At 46.3% G+C, this 25,341-nt stretch overlaps 1 protein-coding gene across 2 annotated transcripts in view; it reads right to left on the bottom strand.

Annotated features, from left to right (window-relative positions):
- LOC117165227 (uncharacterized) overlaps positions 1 to 25,341 on the bottom strand; it is a 43,190-nt gene that overhangs the window by 4,840 nt on the left and 13,009 nt on the right. For both annotated transcript variants that reach the window (XM_033348701.2, XM_033348732.2), the window contains exon 4: positions 287 to 431. In XM_033348701.2, coding sequence (XP_033204592.1) covers positions 287 to 431 — 145 coding nt within the window. The remainder of the gene's footprint in view (positions 1 to 286; positions 432 to 25,341) is intronic.

Genomic DNA, 25,341 nt, shown 5'->3' with positions numbered 1-25,341 from the left:
TTGCAAGAAGACGTCATAAATAATTGGAAAAGTGTAACGTAAATTTTCAAAAGTACTATTTCTTCCTTTTTTAATCCTTCATTATCGCGTAATTTTTCGGGCTTAATAAATGCGGCTGAAACGTCTCGTAGCAGAAGTCGACGTCAATCGGTATCAGTCAGTTTCAATTACCTCAATTTTGGAATTTCTTTTTCTTAAATAGAATTCGAAATGCATTTTTCATATATCTTCTTTTTACGGAATTCTTTTTTTCGGAGAATCTCGCGCAGTATAACGGTCAATTTACCTCAATATGGTTATTTCTGTTGTAATGAAGGTTGAGAACTCGATAGATTTCCGAGTCACCTCCAACTCGTAGGTCATCTACGTTCTTCACGCCTTCCGAAACAGCTTGCCTCGCGTATTTCTCCATTTGGATGTAGTAGAACTCCCTGAAACAACAAAAGTAAATTAGTCGTCAGCGATACAACAATTTTAAACTACTACTTTGTTTTCGATTCTCCTCGAAATGATTTCAAATCTGCATTTAAAAAAGAAAAAAGCAATCTCAAATTAAACATTCGACAAATACATCGATATGAAATATACCGGAGCTTCGTCGTACAAAACCTCGTAATTTCCCCACCCGTTCAAAGGAACCTAACGAAGATATCAGAGATCCTCTTAATTCGCTGGTAGCTAGAAAACGACGAACCATGGTGGGGGGTAAAAATATATTTTCTCCTTCGAAAGTTAGCAAGCGCCATGCTTGACGTTGATTCTCGCGGAACGGAGAATGCTAATGCACTACCGATAATTAATTAAGGGTCGATACTAAAAGTGGTCTGACGCAAGCGGTAGAAGGTGAAGAAGGAAGAAGGGGAAAGAGTCGCAAAGAGTGTGTACAACTCCTCGTCGGCTGGCAAGCGACGCGGTTCAAAGAGACTATTAAGAACGTGTTACACTGTATCGTCCAAGAAGACCTCGACACCCTCGCAGAGGCAACCGCCGACGTTTACAGAAAAGCACGAACGAGTGTACGCGCGTACACTTACAAACGCCGCAGGATTGCGCGCGATACCGTCATTTTTTTTTCTTCCTTTTCTCTGCACCGGCAAAGGAAAAAATCGAGTTCCCGACGTCAAGTTTGCCGTTTACGTTCATTAATTAACGCAGTTAAACAAGCACAAGTCACTAATTGGCGGGTAATTTGTATAGTAATAGTGACCCGAGCCTTCGCGTGGAGAAACCGAGAAGGGGCGGTACCAAGGGGTAGCTTCGCTTCGCTGGATCTCACCGAAAACTCGGGAAAGGAACGGTTACGAGGCGTCGTGCCGACACTGAAACGAAACACGCTACTTTGAACGCGAACCGGTTCTTTGTACGACGTCTTTGCGTACGCGACAACCGCTTCAATACGGCTGCCACTGATTAAGAAATTAATTATTTTTTCAACTGAAACGCCGACGGAATTACTTTCTATGCAACGCTTGCTCGTTCGTTTTCAAGATGAAGGGGTTGAACACGATCTCGCTAAGATGCGATTACGCGGCGACAATGAACAACCTTTGTCACTTTTGTTGCGTTTCACAAAATTTCTCACAGATTTTTCAAAATGTGTTTAATTAAGGCGGTAAGCGTTCGTTAGCTATTCTAATAAAACCTTAGAAAACTAATGTCGGGTTTCAAAGCATTACAAGTTTTTCATCACAGGAGGGTAGCAAAGTAAATGTCAGGGATGGAGTGAATATCACGTGTTACATGGTGTATTCTGAAAATAGATTTTCTCAAGGTTTGTAACATAGCAAATAGATCGTTAAAGACTAAGGATTAGTTTAACCATCGGTAGACGAACAGTTGATACAGCTGCAGTTCATATACTACAAGTTAACTGACTCCCTTCACTATCTATGACTTTTCCTTCATGTACGTACGTAATAAGAGTTGACGTTCAGATAACTGCACTCGATAGACTATAATTGATTAGTAACTATAATTGCAAAATTCAAAATTTATAAGAGTAAATAAATGACTTCTCGTGTCTTCTCCTACTTGTCATACGTTCACGTATCCAACGGAGTAACATGGAAGTTATCGCGACAGATAGAAGAAAACGGATGAAGAGAGGGAAAGACGTCGATGGCGACGAAGAAGGAAACCGCCGCTGCGTTTATCGATATCAGCAACGAGCAAGTCGAGCGAGGGAAACACAAAAATGACTTGACGCGACGACCGGAGCAGAGAGACAGAGAGAAGGAACGGGTAAGCGAAGGTTGCTACTTGTCCGGATATTTTTCCATTCTTTTCTCGATCTTTCTTTCCGAAGTCCCTATCCTCCTCACCCTTAAACGCACACAGAGAAGTGAGCGCTCGGTGGTGGAAGTATCCTAGAGTAGCAGGCCAGAATGGCAGCGAAAATAGCAGTCAGGTTGATCTTGCACTTTGGATCCCGAGGGGATGCAAAGAAGTACGGTTCAGCGGGAAAGCAACGAGTCGGTAGTGCCACTGCGGCTTGTATAACTCGAGGTCCCTGAATGCTCGACAATATGAGGCAACCGGTTCAAACCTTCGGGTCTTGGTCTTCGCTCGGTGCCTCTGGGAGCAATTTTTAAGATTGCTTCCGCCTGGCGGACTCGCGCGCAGCTCATGAAACAGGAGATCGACTAACATTTCCATACCCGTCGTTTCCACCAAACCAAATGCATCTAGGAATATTCCATTATACGGCGTTTTCGTCCCTTTCTTTCTTCCGCTATAGTTTCCTGTTTACCTTTGAAACCAACCCTTTGAAGATGCTTTGTTCCTTCGTTCTTTGGAGTTAAGTAATTGCTCGGGAATCAGCGATTAATCGAATCTTTGAAATTGACGATTAAAATGGTCATACGACGAACGAAGGATTTTTTACAGTTTTTTTATAGTCTTACTACAGAGGTTCGGCAGAGTTCTTCGGTCTTTCTCTCTATTTTTTTTTTTTTTTATTTTATTTTCTCGACGATGTTGAAAACGTACATAGTAAAGATACCTCTCGACCTGGTAACTTCAACGATATCGGTAAGGGGCTAAAGTTTTAGGTAGACCTGAGTCATCGATAAGACCAGCAACCGCGGTTACGAGCGGATGATACTCGAAGTAACGAACAAGATGGCAAGATCGAGGATCGAGGAAACAAGATCGACGCAGCTACACTCGTCTATCGAACTCGTCTATTCGAATCAACGGAAGAAAACAATGGGATCCTTGGCGCGTCACGTTCCGATCTATCTCTTCAGCGACCAGAAGAAAGGGCGAGTAGAGGAGTCAGGTGGCGGAGACGCGAGAGCCACTTCTCATTCGATCACTCCAGATTGGCTCTCTCGCCAATTAAGACAATTTCGCGTGCTCTTATCAGCAGTCAGTCAGAGAAGGTTGTGCACACGAGAGAGGAGAATTGAAAGAGGAGTGTGTCTCTGTAGAATCGTGTCCCGAGTCCCTTCTCCCTCCCTTCGGTAGCTCGTTCGCGTTCACTTTCTCCCTTCGTGGTCGCTCTCCCTTTCGCACGCTCTCACGTGTGCGTTCCTCTCCTTCTCTCTTTCTCTTCCTATCTCGCGCTCCGTCTCTCTATTTCAACGTCTCCTTGAACCGTCAGCAGCACCCATCGGGGCCGAGCCACCCCCGACTTCAACCTCTCGGAGGTAACGTGTATGTGTCACCTGCGTCTATAATCCTTACTCAACCACCCATCAACCGCATTCAAGCTCGTCGGATCGCCGAGTATAGGTGGAATACGTACGGTAGGCAGACTGGGCTAGGTCTGGGCTGGGCTGGGCTCGGCTGGGTTATGTACCTACGTAATACCGCATGGTAGATACGTATATATATCCGCGAAGTGCCTAATTAAAACAGACACCAGGAGACAGAGAGAAAACGGGACGAGAGACAAGGCTGGTCGCATAATAGGGTGTAAGGGCGCGAGGGAGACGGCACTAGTTCCGTAGTCGGTTTGACAAAAAGCCCGAGTGCTAGAATTGCCACTCTTCGACTACCAAGTGCAGAGGAGAAGAGCAACGGTGAGCGAGAAGAAAGGAAAAGGAGCGAGAGGGAGAGACCACGAGGAACGAAGAGAAAAAGAGAACGTGCCACCACCGGGAGGAAGATAGTGAGAGTAAGGGCTAGAGGGTGAGCCGCGGAGTCATTCATTATAGTATTGTATAATTAGGATAATAATAAGCTCTTCAGGGGCTTGGGTTTTCTTGCGCCCCGTTGCAACGGGGCGACGGCGAAAGAGAGCGACAGAGACGCGAACGAGACAGAGGAAAAGAGCGTGATCCTCCTGGAGGGTGCTGATTATTAGCATCTAATTACGAGCTGCCTTTACCACCGAAAAAACAGAGGCAGAGAGAGAGAGAGAGAGAGAGAGAAAGCAGGAGGTGATGACTAGAAAGAAGGCGAAGATGCGGGGTGTCTTCGAGGAGGGAATAATTAACTCTTGCCGCGAACGGAAATCGTTACCTCGAGTTTTTCGCGATCCTTAGCATCGCGAGAGGCGCTCTCGAGGGAGAGAACTGCGTAGTTCTGCAAGTATCCTTCTTTCCCGTAATTTGTTCGTCCTTAACGGAACATGTTCGTAACACGTGTAATTTAATAGACCTTGACGCGTGTATCTCAGTTTTCGTCATTTACGCGAACACAATCGCGACCATTTTGTTCGCTTTCTTTCTTAGTTTTTTTAATTTTAGTATCTCCTTTCATGGTCGTTCGAACATTCGCGTTCACTTGTCACCTTTGAATGGAACGCTTCTGTCGTTGGAGAATTCCTCGAGTCGCAACCGATCCTTTTGGGCCGCGTTTTCATCAAGCACAAAGGCAACAGGGTGCACCGCGATAAACATAAATTCGTCGATTCCTTTTTCGTGACGATGGCGCGTACTGTGGCACAGGTGAAGCAATAATGCGAGCTGTAGAGGCGCCGCGTATTGAAGCGTTTAATGGCAATGATGGCTGTCGACGTGACGCCTCCTTCATACGCGATCTTCATCGTCGCGGGTTGCTGTTTCGACGCGTCGCTTTTGTAGCGGGTTGCACGCCGTATAGGCGAGAGCACCAATTAAAAGGGGGAACATCAGTACTTGCCCGTTTTTCTTTTTTTTTTTTTTTAATTTCACACCACTCTTTAACCACTATTTGGTCGATTCGCGAAAAAACGCGCGTCTCTTTCGAATTCCAATCGTCATTGTCCAAACATACTTTCGAGTTAGTTAAGAATTTTCACCGGCTTAAACATACATATACTTGGCCTTTCTTCTCTTCTTTTTATTATTTGCTTCCTTCTTAACGTCGCTTCCTTCTCTTCGCTTTGAAACGTAAGGGTGTCGTCGCAAGATGACTTGCTTCCCGCAGTTCTAAAGAGAAGCTATTTGCATTTGCATTCGGCAAACAGGGATGTAGAAAACAGGGGCGTGGAAAAGCGCGGCGAGAAATCGGCCGCGCGTTTCCAGACTGTAAAGTGACTCAGGGCGTAACGACGACTCGCGTCTTCTCGCCTTGTACTCGTCACTTATATTCCTCATCCCCGTCTCTATTCAAAGATCGTGCTTCTTAAGCCAGACAGCCGGCTCCCTTTTAACGGTTATGCCAAGTCGGTCGACCTTCGACAATGCCGAACACCTCGGCTCCCCAAGACCGGAGCTGACCCTTAAAGTCTCTCTCAACCCCTCGCGCGGCTTTCTTGCCAGAACTTTCCCACGGACGACTCCCTCTCGAAGGGGAGAAGACGCTCAAGGAACGGCCGACAATCCGCCAAGATTCGCAAAGTGTCGGCCGCGGGCTCGATCACCTTGGAACCTTTTTGTCCCCTCTGTGAAACAGCTGTTCTTGGATCGGCCCGAACAAACTTTTTACATTCTTTAAATCTATCTACCCTTGGCTAAAGTTCGACACCCGTTTATGGAATCAATTTCTACATTTATCTGTTGCTTATTGGCTCATCGATCGACGATAAACGCGACGATTTATAAACGTTTGTAGCGTGCGTCTATCCAACGTCTCTAGAATTATATAACGGAGATGTGAAATTAGCCGATGAACAAGAATTCGACCATATAAAATAATAATCTAGTTCGTGCAAGTGTTTGTATAAGACTAGTAAAAATATTTTTACGATAGAGTTGATACGATAAATGGTATATCTAATTGTAAGCCTGTTTAATTTAATTGAGAATAAAATACTAGTTTGAAATTTTACTCAAGTAAACAGCGAGCGTTTTAAAACGTTTTTACATCGGAGCAACGGCTAAAACGCGGGCTTTTAAATATTTTGTAACGCGCGCGATCTTCATGAAAGGGACACTGTTAAAATAAGAGAGACTTTTAAGGTAGTTTACTCGCAGGAATCTTTAGGGCCTGTTTCAGGACAAACACGGCGTACAGGCCACAAAAACGCTAAATTTCGTTCGCTTAATCTTTGCCTGGATGGCTACTTCTCCTCGTCCTCCTAAACCGTGCGCCAAAAAACTCAAGTTCACGGCTCAGGGACGCTCGAGAGGAACGTTTAACCGGTGGCGCAAGGAAAAGGGACAACATTACCCTGGCGTTTCCTTACTACCGCGCGGCAGCTTTCTTTTCAGCTTATAATTATCAGCGGGCAGAAACGGGGTCCATTTACAGAATACCGGCGCGTTCAGCACAATTAACAGAGAAACATCGTGGGCGAAGTTGAATCGGCGCGTTCAACCGCCATCAGCAGAGATAAATTCACACGCAGCTGTTTTGTGCGGTGGCCGATGGCGTCACAGCCAGCTGGAAAAACCGTCTCGCGGACGCGCGAGACGAGAGGGTACGGAAGAAGAATTCGCAAAGAATTCGAGAGGAACGTCGTGCCACGCGCTACTTTATCCTCACGGGTAACGGGCACGAGGCGTGAAAGTGCATATAACGAGAGAACATTAAGCGTCTGCGCGCTCGTAACATAACGGTGGCCTGAGCGCGCGCGTGTTACGTGTTTGCGCGCGCGTTCCGGTTTCGTTCGTCTTGCTTGCATGCAGGGTTGGTAAGGTCGCGTCGTGTCGCGCCGCATCGTATCGCATCGTATCGCATCGAGTCACGCCGTGTCTCGGTTCTCACGCGCGTGCAACCGAGCACACCTCCCACAGATGCACGTCCTCTCTCTTTCCCTCTTTATGTGGACAGATCGCGTAGTACGCAGTGCGTATGTATATAGGTGTGTGCGTGGTTGCGTGGCTCATGAATGCGGATGGATGGGTGAGTACACGCGTTTGCCCGTCAGGGCGTAAGCGTCCATTCAGAGGGCGCGTTCAAAAAGGTGTCGCGCAGGGTCTTGATGCTGCACCCTGTGCACCCTCCTTAATTAGTAATTAACACTTTAACGCCATCTGTACTCAGACTTGGAGCGGCAAACGCGACGATGACGATCATCTAGGCTGCGATACCGCTCTGCGTTGGTCGTCCCGACTTCGTCGTGGTCGTTGTCGACGACGGCGCGATCGCAGCCCGGAAAATCAAGTAATTAAAATACAAGTTAGCAAGTGATTACTTCATTCTGTCCCGTCACGGCCACCCAGCCAAGTATGACACGTTCCGTACGCTCGCGTGCTATTTCCGCAAGGGCTTAAGGGTCGCACGCTTGCTCTGTGTCGCCGGTGTTGTTGATTGCGACCGGCGAGGCGGTTTGTTGGGCTTACTGATGGGTGCTAGGCGGACGGAGTAATATCCGGTGCCCCTTTTCGGAAGGGGTGACGAGTCGTGGCTTGTGAACGATGAACTTTTTTCCACGGAACGTCCGAGAGCATGGGTGGGTGGGCAGGGGGGTGAAGAGATACGCGAATTAGATCATTTTCTCGCGGCGATGCGCGCCACGCGTTTAAATTACGAGGGAACCGTAATTACGGTTTCTTTCAGGGTGTTGTAAGAAACTCTGAAAAGCATCGCCGTGGTGCATACCTTTTACAGCGAGACTCGAAGTAAATGACCGATCAATATCATTCGTGTTGCAGGAGTTTGCATTGTTGTGTATCACGTTGAGTACTTTGTTCTTCTTGTACACTTAGAGATCAAGATGGACCAGACAGTTGCAGATTCTTTATAAATCTCTAATAAATAAATCTAACTCTAGTCAATTTTCGACATGCGTGTCAATTAAAATTTCTATATCGCGATCTCGCGATTGTTTTAAGAAACAGGTTCTTAATGTTTTAAGGGACTCTTCGATACGTGCGAGAAATTATGCATCGTAACAACGACATTTTCCTATTCTCTTTAAACCTAAAAGATCTTTCAACGTTTTCGTCGTCGACGACTCAAATGACGCAACAGAGTCAAGAAACAATTATCCAAAATTCATTCTCGTTAGTAAGAATAATTCAGTCACATCGAATGACTTGTCTGCGAACCAAGACACGACGATCATTCAAATTATTAACGTGCAGATAGACATTTGCCAAAAGTTACATTGCTTCTACGAAAACAGTCGTCCTTCTGGTCATCCCCTCGAAGGGGGAACGTACGTTCGTATGGCCGCGTGCTTGGTCCGCCCGGCTGCTAAGCCACCTTTTTTCGACGAGGAGCAAGTTTCCTAAGCTTGCGAGACAATCGTTTGGCGATCGCGCAGCAGATGTGCCCCCGACAATGAGCTTCTGGGCCCTCGCCCTTCATAAAAGAGGGAACTCGAGAAACGGTGGCACGAAAAGGCAGAAGGGAGAAGGGGGCCCGGTTCTGAACATGGGGGTTCTACGACACAGGGCACAAACTTAGGCGAACGAAGGCTCCGCGTGCCGCACGCGCCGATCTTACAATGCACGCTCCTAGTGTGCCCCTTGCTTTTCGACTCCCCTTCCCGCTTCTTTTACTCTCTTCTCTCTCTTTTTACATCTGGCTGCCTTAGACCCCCTTCGACCCCCTTAGTGCTCCCCTCGTTTCGAACCTCGGTCTTTCTCTCCTTGCTAACTCGTTTTCATTCTCTTAACGTTGGCCTCGGGGAACATCAACAGTGTGCCGACAGACAGATAGGCGGACGAATAACTTGGCCACTCGTGGCACACGCTTGCCTAATGTAAATCGCACGGCGGAGAGTCGAATTTATTATGCAAAGAGCATTAGAACGACCGAAGAAGACTCGGCGCGAGCCGGTGCTCATTGAAATCGAAAGACGCATTTGCATATTTTCTGGTAAGCGGTGTACCGGTAACCGATACTCGAGCGGATCCTTTTTATTTTCTGCACCTTTAGCTCGTTCGTATATGCAGTACCCCGTACTTTGTTGCTTGGACGCGTTTGTTCCCCTCGTCAAATAGTATTGCTCGATATGTTCGCGAATCTGCGTCGAACTTGCGTTTACGACAAGTAAGCGAGATAAGAAAATAATCAAACGGAACGCGTTAATACAGAGTATTAAGCGGCGGGAATCCGCCAAGCAATTGTCCGATCTGGACCCACGCGACCCGTCTCTCATTCAGGAAGTTGTTCCATGACGGTCGCAACAACCGACGGTTCGACAAGCAGCCGCGCACCGAACCTGGTAAACGAGCATCGTGACGGACGGTTTGGTCGGAAAAACACGAACGAAGGATCGGGAATCGGAGAAATGTAATTCGGTTTCTTGCAGCACGGCCACACGACGGACTCTCGGAGCGCGGGGATTTTCGGCTTCCCTTAAGGGAAATCGGCGAGCAAGCAGACGAACGAGAGCGAGCGCGAACGAGAAGGAGAAAAAGAAAGCGGCTACACAGGGAGGAGGAGAGAGGGAGAGAGTGGCGATGCTGTAGGGCTCTACGATACGTTGGAGCGGAGAGGGGTGGTTTTCAAAGCTACGAGGAGTAAGAGAGAGTCGAGGTTCTGGGATCGGTGGGCGCACAGGCCGAAGCGGGCGAGGATCAGGGGGCGAGGAGGAGGGTGAAAGGTTGGACGAGAGAGGGGGCGGGGGCAGCTGCTTTGAGCGGTTTCACTCTTCAATGGTCCCGGACTATCCCTCCTTCTGCTACCGTACTAAGCCCCCGTCCGCCTTCACCACCACCCCTCCTTCAACCCCGCCGGCGTCCTCGTCCTCCTCGTCCTCGTCCTCCTCCACCTCCACTGGCTGCTATCGGCCGCGATTCGCGTCCTCGTCACACGTCGGCATCGGCCAAGCATTTTTTATTCGATCGATTTTTCCCCGGCGTCCGAGCAGCCGCCACCGATGCACCGGCCGCTGTTGCACTATGCATGTGCAGCCTCGCGTGCATAAGGTGCGAAAGCTGAATTAGACTATTTGGGTGTACGGTGTTCCAAAAAGACCGAGCTCTAACGTGGATGCACTTTCAGCCAGGCTGGTTGCCGCTGCTGTTACTGCCGCTGGCGGCTGTTGCCTTGCTGCAACGACGGCAGCCTGCTACGATCATCGGGGTAGGGGATGTCAGACGCGAAGCCACACTGTTCGATCACTTTGCTTTAAACGCATTCTTTGATTAAGGGATCGAGCGAATTTTTAATGGTTCAATTACCGGGTTCCGGTACGATGCATTCTTGAGCGTCTTACTTGATCGTGGAACACCGGATCCATTCCGGCGGCAATTCGAGCCCAGGGTCTTTGACCTTCTTCGACTGGCCGTTCCAAAGCTTGTCCGAGCGTTAATCGTCGAATGGTCTTCGATTGATATACATATGTGTAATAACTGGTTGGTTTCGGAAACGTTACTTATCGATTCTCTGTCCTGGTGTTCGTACCTATGCAAGATGTATCTATGTAATCTGTCTACGAAAGATGCAGAACGTTGCAAGTTTTTGTAAGTTTTTTTTAAGTTTTCTTAAATTTTCGTTCACCGATTGTTAAATTAGCGACGCTTTTCAGCTTGCTTATTGTACGATGTAACTGATTCTTTCATGAATAGTTACACGCTTCTGTTACGAACAATGCGGGTCTTTACGTGTCGAACAAATCTGATGATGGTATCGATGATACGTGTACGTTACGAAAGTTCGCTAAAGTACAACAGTTGGATTTGCTATCTATAAACAGGTATTAGGTATACGTTCTTATGAATGGGCTTCGGATGTTTCATTCGTCGGAAGTAGTTCGGGAATAGTTCATCCAAGTCGTCAAATATACGTAAAAGTAGGTATTTTTTATATTTGATAGCAAAATATGTATAAGATCTTGAGAATAAGGAGGTAATTATTCTCTAAATTATCAAACTCGTCAAGGGATTAGCCCACGACCATAATCATATATTCCGACCATAATCTGTTACCAAAAGGTATCAATTGACCGATTACTCTGCGAGACGCCGTATTTACCGATTTAATTTGAAGAAACTCGTGGGTCATCGACTTCCTATTCATTGGTGGAAAGCGAGGGGAGAGCGTTATTGCGAGAAGCAAGGAAGAGGCTGAGCGAAGCTTGGGTCTCGACGTCGGTGACGATTTCTCTGGTATTCTAACCTTAAATTTTGCACATCTGTCCCGAAGCTCCGATGCCTGTTGGGACGACAATAAGGCAGTTAAGTCCTCGGTGCATCGGCTGAGTACACACGGCGTGTGGGCAGCGAGAGACGAAAATGAGGGGAAAGAGGACAGGCGGAAGAGAGAGAGAGAGAGAGAGAGAGGAAAAGAGAAAGAGAAGGAGAGGGCGAACCCCCGGCACACACGTCGACACAGGGGCAAGAGTAGAACCACTGAGAGTCCGGGTGGCACACGGAAACACGTACACATGCGACAGAAGCGTAGGAGAAGGGTTACCTAGGTTAGGGACTTGGAAAACATCCTTTGTCGAATACCCTACCGGGACCGCTTCAGCCGCCCAGCAACTCGTTCAACCCGCTCAAAAAAAATCAATAATTCTTTGTCGTCAAGTTTACCTCCTGTCATGCCACGCTAAACCACATTACGGGCACGTTTCCGCAGCTTGAAAGAGCTGTAACGCGGAACAGAGCCACGGGTCTAGGTCGCGTTTTTCAAGGGAGCCTCCGCGTTCCCGCGGGCTTCTCGTTTCTTTATTTTCCTTCCTCCCTCTAACGTTTAGAATCTTCGGTAAAAGATTATGGTAATTTTGCCTCTGATAATATAGTTTGGTAATTCCTATCGTACTGTTCTGATAGAACACGTTGGTACACAGCGAAAAGTAGAGACGTCCTAAATGTCTAGGAGGAATATATTAGGATCCTGTGTGATATAATTAAAATTTACACGATTCTTTGTAGCTAAATTCGTTTAATATTAATATTTGGTAGAAATCGAATGCTTTTCGTTGCTTTCGCCTATATGCCTGTATACCTCGTAAAGTAAAGTTTGTCCGAATTTTGTCCACTAAATACGACAAGTAACTGCCTTAGCGAGTACTTATGACTCAATGGATAATTCTTCGAACGTGGAAAGAGAGTTCGATGCGTCGACAGCCAACAAATTAGCCAATACCTTGGGAAGAACTTCGATCGATACTTGGTATTTGTTGATTCGAAACGATTATCAAGCGTAACCGAAGAACTACGTACGGAAGGGGCGCGATAGGAATAAAGGGGACGATTTCCGAGGTATGAGAAACCTTGAAAAACAGTCGCTCTTCGCTCGTCCCATAGAAAATGACGAATATCGTGAGATCATCGCGTGATCCGATCTGTGAAGGACCGTTGCGTGTATGCGGAAAGATGGCGACGTAACACGAAGGGGGAAGGGGATGGTAAGAGAAAAAAGCAAAAGCTCTATCACGGAAAGAGTGGCAAAGGGAGATGGAGACCGTGTGAAAGGTTGCAAAGGAAAGAAAGAGATACGACAGACTCTTTCAGGGGTGAGACTCATGGCAGTAGGGCAGTAGGTTAGCTAGGGGTGATAGGCACCCTCCCAGCATCTCTAGTGCACATAGACCATTGGGTAACAGTAAATAGGATTTACTAGACAACTGTCGACCACCCGGGATAGGAGAAGCTGCCGTAAATATTCGACCGGCTTAGGTTTATGGGTCTTAAACGATACCATTTCCGTCGATCCCAGGTATATGACACCTTCGTGTCTTTTATCGCGAAAGGAACGTTGGATTAGCAAATTGTTGTAGGACACGAACCGAGCAGGTGACTCTTCACTTTTCGATAGTTTAAGTTGATTGGTCTTGTAATTAGTACTACGATCTTCGTATATTTCAATTAATAATATTAATGTGATAGAAGAATTTATTTTAAGGTTCAAGAATTCACAGGAACATCGAGAATTTTCTTAAAGCTTTCCTAGAGCTTTCTTCTAACATAATACACGAAATAAACATTTCTAACGTTGTACCGGTAATAGCTTAGTGGTATCTAGAATTCTCAATGAATCTAACGCGTCACTTCTTGTAATAAATTCGATAAACCTATTAACCAAATGAAACACAAGATCTTTGACTTATTCAGGTAAACTGAAATCCATAAAATTAGTTTGCACGGTATTTAGGAAAACGATCTGAACGGTATTCATTTTACGCGAGACTTTCCATTCGTCTATACCGTGAGGTCTATATCGAGCAAAGAATGTATCCGATCGGTGAACGAAAGCGGTCAAAACCTTCATGTTTCTTTGTAGACACGTCCGAGGTTGCTACTCCTTTAACGACACCGGCCTACTTGTCGCCCGTATGTCGTGTCGTAAGATAGTCGTGCTTGGCGTGCTTCGTTTGCCCGCATGCTTATGGTGTGCTCAAGAGAATTGACTCGGCATATGGGCGATTTACATACGACGCCAATAAGAGTCCCGTTCGGCGGCCATTGCCCAGGTTTCGCGGCCTCTGCGCCCGCTTCGAATGAGTTCTTTTGGAGGAGCGCCAAATTAAAGGTAGCATTAACGGACTCGTTTTCGGAACGAACTTTACGAAGCTGCTACGACGGCGCAGTCAACGAAACTTTCTCGTCTCTTCGGAAACGATATTAGCAACGTTGCGTGGAAAAGTGCGTTCATAATGTAACAAGAACGACGCGTTCACAACGCAACAAGAAGAACGCGTTCGATGAAAAAAGATAAGAGGAGAAACGGAATAATATCGCCAGACCCACGTGCGTGATGTCATTTTTGCGATATAGATTACCCGATAAAACTAATCTCTGAGCATCTCTAAATTTATTGCGCACTCTCGCGCGCCCCTTTTACCGTCGAAAGGCACTCCATCGACGCCCGACTGCCGGATACGAACGAGAAAGTGCACCCTGGCTACCGATGAGGGAAGAGTAATATCCAGGGACGAACACTGTTTGATCTGGCTCGGAGCCACGGTGTAAAGGACAGATGCAATTTGCCTGATATCGTTTTACTGACAAAAATATCGAATGACGTGGCGCCGGGACCAGTGACACCGACCCTCTACCCCGTCTTCGAGTGGACGATGGATATTATCGGTTGGGCCGTTCGTTGTTGAATTTCCTACGAATCTTTCTCTTTTTCCCTTTTTCTTTTTTCTCTTCCTATTTTTCTCTTTTTTCTTTCTTTTTATTTTGCTTTTTCCTTTTTTTTTTTTTTTGGAGTTTTTAAACTAGGCTTTTCATTTCATCTCTCATCCAGTTTCACGAACCCCGGTTTATTTTGCTCCTAGCTTGGTATCATCGAGTCATTCGCGTTCATTGATCTCTTTGTTCCGCATAAGGTTCATTGATTACCAGCCTTCATGGACGGGGTTCGTTGAATTTTGAACTAACCGCGTTGCTCTATTATTTTGCAATTCGCTCTTTTGATGTGCCGCTGGTCGTAGCGTTTTACATTATATCGATGATCGACGGCTTCTAACTTTCCAGCCAACTTTTCTACCTGCGCTCGATCGTGAAAATGATGAACAATAGCGAGAACTTTAGCCGATTCTTGGCCCGTGAACACGTATTCATTGAAATCATTATTACCTAAATTTTAGGCAAAATTATCGTATTCCTTTAAGCAAAGAATATTACGAAATTGCATAATTCTCCTCGTATATTAAGAATTATTATTTATTGCTACAGCCATTACATAATTTTACGATATACGATCTTCGTTAAATTCGAAACACGTTCATCATACGATACGAGGAATTTGAAAGAAAATTTTGTTACGTTCCACAATCTCTTTTTTCTAAACTTTTTTTTTATATAAAATAATTTTCCGAACACTGAATGAATCGTTCACCATCAAAAAGGACAAAAGAAAACAGCGATAATTCCTAACGTCCTCAGAGTTTCATCATTTTTGTCTGCTATTGCCAATCGAAATAGATAATCGAATACGATAAATTCGAAAATCGTAGGAAATTCGAAAAGAGCAACCAAAAAGAAACGATCAGACGCGCGTCGTTTTAAACTTGAAAGTTACCAGAATTGTTTAGCCAGCGTGGGGGTAATGTCCAAGAGTTGCGAGAGTTGCGCGGTGGAAAAAACAACGCGCGTGAAACGTATGGCGGTCCGCGTGACGACCGCGGAATCGTGGCGGGTGGTGCGCATTGTTTCGCAATCGGTGGCGAAATTGCAGAAATTTCGAAGGGGCACGCATCGGGAAATAGCGTCGCTGGTTATTGATTGCAGCATCACTTTCTCCGGCTCGTGTGTCACGTTACCCTGGCTAATGAGTCCTCTCTCCCTCTCTCTCCTTTATCCATCGCCCTCCTCCCCCCCCTTTACCACCTCCTCATATCAGTGCTTGTCTTTTTTCTCCATTTCGAAGCTGGACACGCAGATGCGACCGGTAGAAAATGGCGCGGATCGAAATGCATTTCGCCCTGGTCTCAGTATGTAGGCGTCAGAGACCCGGACGAGATTCGAAAACGAAGAGAGGGAGGAAAAGAGGGAGAAAGAGGGCGGCAGATAGAGATAGAGATAGATGGATAGAGAGAGAAAGAGAGAGAGAGAGAGAGAGGGAGAGTGAGAGAAGAGAAAGGCGAGGGTAGCGAACAACGATCCTGGATGAGAGGGAAAGAGAGAAGGGGAGAAAGGGGAAGAGTGAGTGGCGGACGTAGAAGAGGTAGAAGGGAGGATGGGGGATGGGATTTCAAACGAAATCAATTCAGAGTCGCTGTCCAGTCGAACGTTACCCCCGCGAGCGCCGGAGTAAATGTTGGCCGAAACAGTAATTTTACGCTCGGTCCATGCCGATTTCGAATCCTGATTCGCTTTGCCGCGAACCGTCACAAGAGGCATCGGACCGATTCCCCGTGGGATTAGCGGGAAATTTAAAGTTGCACCGAACGAGCCGCGATCGTTTTACTCGTCGGGTCACGCATGATCGTTATTTCCCCGAAACCTCTTCCTCGTCGATAATTCGTTCGAGATCTGATACGGATATCGATATGTACGTAACTACGTAACTGGATGACCGAATCTATTTGCGATTGTCGTCGCGACGATGCAATCGGCGTGTGACAACGATAAGAATCGGCAGTAAAGTGAAGATTAGCGTAAGGGGGAAAGGTGTCAGATTCCGGAAAGGTAGAAAATTAAGTCGGTGTTTATCCGACGAGTAATAAAAGAAACCGCCAAAGAAAGACGTAGTGTAATAAATGGCAGAGGTATATAAGTACTCGCACGAGCTAAGAGGTTTTATTAAAAAATACTTAAGTGCCGTTTTAGGAGCGGTGAATAAATGATGCGCCGCGAGATAGAGGTAGAAGAATGGACATGTAGAGCCGAGAGAAAGAGGGAAGCAGGAGGGTGGAGAGGGAGACTAATTCGACGGTATAACGAAGTCGACGGTAATCCATGCACGGACAATTTCATTTCTGCCGTCGTGAACCCTCTTTCTATCCCGCACCCCCTTTTCCTCCGGCATCTCCTCCACCACCTCTACCGCCTCCTCCTCCTGGTCCGCTGTTTCCCACTCTTTTCTCTTTCTCTCTCTTTTCTTCCATCGTTTTATCTCTGCCTCTCGGCACGGTCGGAGCCTGCGCGGTAACTTTTTTGATAAACTGTTTTCCGCGTTTTTCGCCGGTGGATGTAAATTAAATCCTCCATGGAGGCCGGAGGAGGCTTGCATCTCTCCCAGCTGCCCCCAGGATCCAACTGCCACCTCCCTCGTTCCGTGCCTATGCCGCACGGCTTGCAGTACCCCGGTCCACCAGCCATCACGGTGGATACAAAGCCGATTAGGGCGGGATACCGGCTACATTATCATTTCACGTTTTTCGTGCGGAGCACAAAAACGAGAAGAGTCTCCGGGCAACGAGCGCCCGGTATCTCGACGGCTGACGCGCGAGCACGCCAGATCCTGCGCGTACTCAGCGCAGGAGAGGATGGACGTAGACGAATGCGCGCGTTTTTCCGTGGAAATCCTTCGAACATGGATAGCAAATAACGCTCGATAACCGGACCGCGTGACGCGACTACCGAGACACGCGGAATAACGAATTACCCTACCCGTGATTTAAAACTCGAGTAGACTTCCTCCGGATGTTAGGATAGTACAGTCGAGATATCCGATTTAATTATGTTTTTAAGAGAATCGAAAAAAATTGCGAGAGAATTCAAGGGATTTTGTGTACACCTACTTTTGCGGATATTTCCCGGATTTTTGAAGTACCATGTATGGCGGCAACTTTTTTATGTTACAATACTTATTCCTTGGTAGAAAAAAATCAATTAACGAATTACATCGTAGTAAATTATATCATCTAAATTCTTTCTATTCTACGATTTACGTACCTTGTTAAGCTTATAACGCAATCTAATATTTTTATATAATTGGTAAAATGAAATTAACACTTCAAAATTATAAAACCTAATTGTCTATGAAAGGATTTTCAAATTTTCTCTACGTAGTTATAACATAATAGATACTTCTTTGGTATAGCAATATTTATATATGTCTAATAATATGTAGGTATAATATTTTTCCCATTACTTTCGCAAACACGTGTTTGCAATATGATTGATAACGATATTTTCGATAGATCGGAATGCGCGAACGCGCTAAGTACAACCACTTTAAGAAACGGTTAAACGCGGTATTATATCGAAAGTGGCCCCGCACTTGTCTTAACGATCTCGCGCTAGGATTAATTCGCTTAAAAACACATACAGGTCCTTTTTTCGTGGCGGTCGCGTTAGTAGTCAGCCTTAGTTCTAAAAGTTCCTCTCTCTTCTAACCGCGTCTGAAAAGCACGCGACTGCCTGTTCCACGGAAAACAATTACGTCGGAGTGGTGGTAGTATTTAAACGTGTAGAGAGAAAGAAGAACGCGAAGGGGTTCAAGGAGTGGAATCAGTGTCGCGAGAAAACCGAGGCCGTCTCGTTAATGACTCCACTAGTCTCGTCTTAAGGCAAGAAAAGAAGATATTCGTGTCAGTTGGCCTCTCCCGGCCGCAAACGAAACAAAAGGGATCGCAAAGGAGAACGATCAATATTTAGTTAGACCGGGACGCGGTCAATATCGTATTTTAATTCCGTGGCGTCTCTTTTATCGGTATATATGTGTGTAGGATGTGGTGGGTATGCGTGTGTCAACGATGGCGAAGGCGATCACAGCGCACGGTTCGCAAAGAAACAAACCGAAAAAGGAGGAGAAAGGGATAAGCGAAAGAAAGAGAGGAAAGAAAAAGAAGATAAAAAGTAAGCACTCGCATTTAGAAACGGCACATTCATCGTGGACGATGAATTTTCTAGGTCTCCTTGCTCGTGCAAGCTCGGCCGCTCGCTTGCACTTGCTAGCTAAGTAATGCATCGGCAAGTAGCGCAACCGGAGCAAAGCCGCCGAGAGCGAACTAGGCAGCGTGCCAAGTGTTTCCTTCGCGGATCGGCCAACTATTTCCGATATTTCTTAGGTAGAGGGGCTGATATTGTACGGTAGCCGGCAGATGTTTCGGCGTAATTTGCGCCCGACAGGAATGCACTCGGTGAACAATAGAAATACGGATAACGAGCCCTCGGACCTAGCTCATACGGCCCGGACAATAAAATTCTTTAGAACGTCACAAGCATTTTTCTCGAGGTATTAAATACCCCCGGAATGACAAGACTCCGAGACTTTACGTAATCAGGCCACCGTGCAATATCCTGTTCAGTATCATCGACCTCGCGGATCTAATCAATCGTCCTACCTACTTCGTTTCCTCTCATTCGCATCGATACGGGTTATCTGATAAAAAAAAAAAACCGAATCATAATTGGACCATTCTACTACAAATATCGTTGTTTTTCTCTCGATCCTCCAAATTAATCGAATCTGGAGAATGATCGACGAGAACATGTACGGGAACGTTAACATCTTCTGAACTTTAATCTGGTCGAAATCGTGGGTCGAAATCATCGAGTGTCTTTGAAGTCGCAACATCTTACGAAAGACGAGGATCTCACGAGATCTTTCGGCGCAATATCCTCGCTGGCAGGGTCAATGAACCAGTTCGTTCTACCAACAAGAAGAAAGATGACTGCCCAAGGGGGCATCGTGAGTTTGGAGGAGGGAGAAGGTGGTAGGGAAAAGAATCTTTGGCAGGGAGTGTACCGTACTCATGCTGCAAGTAGCAGCTCATAGCGACGGATTAGCCTTGCAGTGGCGATGCTTACATCCCCTATAAAGTCCCCTGGCATCACCCTCCGCCACCCCCTTCTCCCCCCTGCTCCTCTTCCTTTTCTCTCCCCGCGCAGAGGCTCGCTCCCATCGAAACCCCGTCAGCTAGCCCCCGCCTCCTTCGTTGTTCCTCCCGCGATAACCCTGCGGCCACCGCATTGTCTGCCGCCCAGCCAATACCCGTCGTATTTCTCGTACTTGTGTTCATTATCAAAAAATTCGAAAAGGAATGATGCTGCTGCTGCCACGGCTGCCGCCTGACTGGTTGCCTGCTGCAACGCCAGCAGGAACCCCTTATGTTACGGCACTGACATATCGCGAGGGTGGTAAGCTCGTTCGCTCTCTTCCTCGTCTGTCTGATCAGGACTCCTATTTTTTCTGATCGTTCGCGGGGGCGAATTGCGCGGCGAAGGTGTTGTCAGAAGGGGGGTTGGTTTCCACCGTTTAGAATATCGAGATTCTTCTTTTTCCTTACCGAGGATCGATCGATTTTAGTACGCGTTTGTTACGATATCAAACGACATTCAGACGATAGCGGAACAGAAATGGAATCGATGAAGATCGCATTAATAAAAATTCAACATCGAACGGCATAAACGAACGACTTCACTTCGTTTCACCCTCGTTCAGCCGGCGTTTCTCTTGGTTTATCAGTACGAGCGACGAGAGGAAAAACGAGAAAGAAGAAGCGGGAGCTTCTACTTGTTTGCTGGTATATAGCATTGGAGTTTCAAAGATGACTCCGGAGTCGTGTACTCGGCAACAAAGGGGTAATCCCTGCGGAAGCCAGGTGACGGGGCGCGGAGAGGGCGGCGAAGGGTCGGCAGTGCGTGAAAACCGCGAAGAAAACCGAATAAGAAGAGAAATAACGTTAACCGGAAGTTTACGGCGCTTCGGGTAACTCGTTGCTAGTCTGACTTCCGGAGAGCAGGGAAAGAAAAGGGTGAAGAGAGGGACAGAGAAATGGAAATAGACAGAGAGAGAGAGAAAGAGAGAGAGAGAGAGGGAGAGCAGAGGGTGTTGGATTGTTGGCGGGTGGCAAGGTGGATGCGGGGGTTGGCGGTAATACCGAGCGGCGGAAGAGAGAAGAAGAATGCAAACCAAGACAGAGATTTCGCTGCCGGCTGGTTGTGAACGGAGTGTAGAAGGAGGGTGTAAGAGGAGATGGAGGAGGCAGCTAACGGTCGAGGAAGGCGAGAGAGGGTTGAAGGAGGTCGTGGTGTGGGCGGGCTGGCTGAGCGCGCGAAAGAGAGAAAGAAGGTGGCAGCAGTGCCTAGGTAGCGAAGGCGTACGGGCGAGAGAGAGCCAAGCGCCACTAATTAGTGCCAAGAACGTAATTAAGTAATTTTTAATTAAGTGACTGCCGTTTACGCGCACAACCACCACGTACGAGGTAAGCTGACTGGATGCAGGGTGCTTCATCCCGGCTGCATCGCCGTAAGCCGGATTACCCTTCTTCCGAAAAATTCGCTTCCTCGCGGGAATTCGGGCGATAACCGACGAGTTTCACTTACTCTGCGAAGATACTTGCCCGCGGTGTGCGTAAATGTGGAGAACGATCGTTCGATCGAGAATATCGGATACTCGCAATTCGTACGTTGGAGTTAAAAAAAAAAAAAAATGAAAGCGGATGGATCATTTGCGTTTCAAAGATGCGCAAACAATGCGTGCGTGTTCGTACATTTGCAAAGATACGTACGTGTACGATACAAACGACTCGACAAAGTCGCGTGAACGTAGCAATTAAAGAACCGATCGATTCGGCAAATAATAAAATCGCTCGCGCGATGAACCGAGGCTGATTATTTGGTGGAGGAATGAGGCACCCTGACCACCTCAGTAAGGAAGTAAAAGTCTGGTGGTTAGGGTAGGTCGGTATTGTAGGTACCTGTCTACAGAAGGCCAGCGTCAGCAACGGTGGTGGTAGCGGCAGCACAGCGGTAGCAAGTAGCGGTACCCAAAGAGTTGCCACTCCATTGTGCCGTATACTGAGTTTTTAATTAAGGAGCTGGCGCGAATTTCTCGAGATCTCGCTCGACTACCTATATAACTCGTTCGCTCGTGGTTCGCCATTACGTCCGTGCGTGTACGTCTTTGGCAGACGGCCGCGTGCAGGACGCGCGTGCATCTGTGTAGCACAGAGACACGAAAGAGAACACGAGGAACGAAAGAGGGCTCCTTTGTGAACTTCAAGGGCCTTGCGGCGGCCGAAGAGATCACCGGCGTCTTCTTCTTTTCCATTCCTTCGTTTTCTACCCTTCGGAGAAGCAGGTATAGCCGTCAGCAAGGCCGCGGCCGAAAGTCAAAGACCAAAGTTTCCTTCTTTTCATTAGAGGGTCCTGGCTACGGAACTGCCACGATACATTCTCTCCCGTCTCTTCCTACCCCTTTCTTTTCCTACCACCACCCCCTCCGTCATCGTCTTCTCCTTTCCCTCCCTTTTCTACTCCTACCACTTCTTACTGTTGCTGCTGTTTCTGCCACCCCCGACTCTTTCTCGTGTTCGATGTATTACCTCTGGCCCTAGACCACCTTTCTCTCTCCCTCTCTCCTTCTCTCTGCTTCTCTATGCTTTGGCTTTTGTCTCAAAGAATTCGTACTTGCTCATTTCGACCAGAATCCTTTCTTCCTCTCGACGACCGGACTCTCCTGCATGCGAAATGAGAAGGAAATCCAGAGAGGACTTTGCACAGAAGCGAATCGGAATCCTCGGGGAAAAGAGACGGAGCCGAAGCTTCCGATGTCAACGATCTCGAAGACATGCTTCGTTTTTCTCGGAGAAGTCAGACGCTCGCATCGTCGTTTCGTTTCTTGCTACGAATCAACGTTGCTTGAACTCGAGTGAGAACGACAGAAAAATAAAAAAAAAGAAGACGAAAGACATAGGAGAGAGGGGAAACGACACACAATGAAGCGAACCTGGAAACAAGCGTTTTAAAAATTAAGGCCTCCATACTAGAACTTCTTCCCCGCGGTAAACCGCAACGTGTTCCATGTAAAAAATAAGCGAAATCTCGTCTTGCTCGGAAACTCAACGAACCAGGAAACGAGCCCAATTACAAGCATCGTGCGGTACACTGTTCCATACATATACCGCGCACATGTCGCGTGTCCAAAAACCATAGCGACCAGCGGGAAAGGACGAAGAAGAGAAAGGAAGGCTCGTGAAACAACGAGACCAGCAAGCAGGAAGCAGCCAACGAATTGAAAGAAGAACACGCCGGAAGAAGAGTCGGATGGGGATACATAGGTGGAAGTAGAAAAGATTACGAGAGCATAGTAATTACAAGGCTCGTGTTCCTCCGGCTCTATCCCGTAGCTCGGGATACAGAGAACAGGCCACTACCTACGAACGTAAGCACGCGTTCGCTTCGCCTCCTGCACGTTACCTACGAACGTTTGCATACGACGTACGGATTTCCATCTTTCTCTCTCTTCTCTGTCACAGTTGCTCCCGGTGTGTCTACTACCTCAAGGCTCGAATTTTCTCCGACTACCCACCCTCTTTCTCTTCCCTCGGTTGCAGCCAGCTTATTCCTCACAATAAGAGAAAACCGGGGCTCGGTCGTCATCGTTCGCGTATGGGTGCACACGCGTACATACGTGCAAGAGCACGCGTGACGACGCTCGTGTCTAGCTTTCTCGCTAAATGGCCCTCGCCTGCTCTCGCCTGTTTACCACGCAGCCGCCCACGCACGCCTTCTACCGCCAACCTATCCCTCGACTCCATCCACCGTCAGCCCTATGTCTCGCACTTCTCTCCTTCTACGAAGCATGCACAATCTTGTGGGATTAAAACACAAGCCGCCGCGCACGCCGAGGAGCAGCGAACACTCGCGCGGTCCCGCGCCTCCAGGTTTCCTACAGTCTCTCGGCCCGTTTGTAGTCGTCAAGATTTCGGCGAACACACGGATTACCGCTTTTCCGCCTTTAATTTCAATTTTCTGCCGCTTATTGTCCCTTTGTCGTTCGCGCGTGTTCCATTTCGTATTACATGTCGATCGCTGTGACAAATTTTTGGTTGTCATAGTTTCGGGAGCGATTTTTTCAATATAGAAGTACGTTGCATTTGTTGAAAATTATAATTAGACCGCAAACGTTGAGGCAATTTATGAAAAATAGGTATTTTCAAGATATTCCAATGCGCATTTATCATAGATATTACGTCGCTCGGAAAATTCGTAGTAAAAGTTAAGACAGATTGGAATGAAAAGATAGTTAAGAATTAAACATTGTGCCATCTGTAATTTTATGAAATATAAATAGACATTTATGCATGTAGGGTTTGAAATGTCTTTTTTAAGTTTGTTTTCTGTTTAGTATAATTATTTGAAAGCTGCTCTTATTGAAGAGGTATTCGTTTCTTTTTTAATTTGTAAAACGATATCGACGTTTCATGAGAGTAGAAATCTGTAATTGGCTTAATTTCTTTTCCGATCGTATTTTAAATAGCTGAGAATCGAAGATTAACTGCACAAACTAGCTATCCAAAGAAAATCGTGTCTTTCTATAATTGATAGAATCCGCGCAAATGAAAATCCTCGCATATTATTATCAACATGAACGTGATCGAATAGCTGTCCGCTTAATTTTACTTTTTCTCTAAATAAGAAACGACGTACACTCAAACCGTGGTGATCATATTAAAGACAGGAAACACGATAATAATGAAAAAAGCTGTGATTTCGTATCGGCTAATTCATCAACGATCCATCGATTGTAATCATTTTCCGTTGAAAAAGATTTTATGCGATCTAAGGACGCTAAAACGAGAAAACAACCATTATGTCGACCGTCCACGTTGAGAAACGTTTTTGCTGCCGAGTAATCTGCTTCGATCAAACCTGCTCGAAAAAAGCGGGAAAAAGAAACGGAAAATCAGTCAAGAGAAATATCATAAAAATAACAACTAAAATCTCTTAACTTATTTGAATGAAAATAATAAAATACAAAACTTGCGGCAATTCTCAATATGACCGATAAAATTATTTTAACCTACAGTTTTTTACAATCCAAATAAATAATCCGATTTTCTCTTTAACGGTAGAATCAAGAACTATCGAAGAACATCGCGGTTTGCAGAAATAGCGTGGAGGCGAAGGAAAGTGGTCGCTAACGACCGGTCACGTGCTCGTGTCCGGCAGATAGGGGTTGGAAAAGGAAATTCCTGTTTAGAAAATTACCGCGTCATTACCCTAACCATCGTGGTCAGCGGGGACAGGGTGGAGAACCGACTGGCAATGTCCACAGCAAAGTAGATCGTCGGTTGATAAGGACGAGGCGAAGGAGAAATTAGAAAGAGAGACGCGAACAGGCACCCTCGTTGAAGAATTATCGAGGATTTCGAGACGATAAGCAACCCCTCGAAAGCGTGACTGGGTAAATTCATCGTCGACTTCATTATTCGACTGCTCGAGAGCTTTCGATTCTTCGTTTACAACGAACACTTCCTCTTCTTATTACTTTACTCGCGTTCCAGACACTTTGCTAGCTTAATCGTTAACCCCCGCGTTTATGTTTATCCAGTTACGTTTTCGCGTCTTTTTTTTTTCATAGACAGAACGTTGTCCTTTCGTCTGGATTTATCTGCGTCTGATCGTAACGATTGGAGTATTGTAGGAAGTTAACGAGCATGGAATTACTAATTTTGCCACGAGTTTTCACAACAGACTGTTCTAATAGGAATTTTAATAAGTATGTTTTATTTGTAAATTGTGAAGTATACGAAAACTGTTATCTGTGATTACATGTATACAATGCGTACACATACGTATATAATAAATAGAAAATTTTTCTTAGCAGATACCAAACAGATCTTTAAGTATCAATCGATAATTATTGATCAAGACATATTTGTTTAAAAAAGATATAAATGTAATATAGATCGTGCTCTACCATTGATATTAGTTTTCATTCAAA

The sequence above is a fragment of the Bombus vancouverensis genome, chromosome 14, assembly GCF_051014615.1.
Source record: "Bombus vancouverensis nearcticus chromosome 14, iyBomVanc1_principal, whole genome shotgun sequence".
In the NCBI taxonomy this organism is placed as follows: Eukaryota; Metazoa; Arthropoda; class Insecta; order Hymenoptera; family Apidae; genus Bombus; species Bombus vancouverensis.
This window is presented reverse-complemented; position numbering and strand designations above follow the sequence as displayed.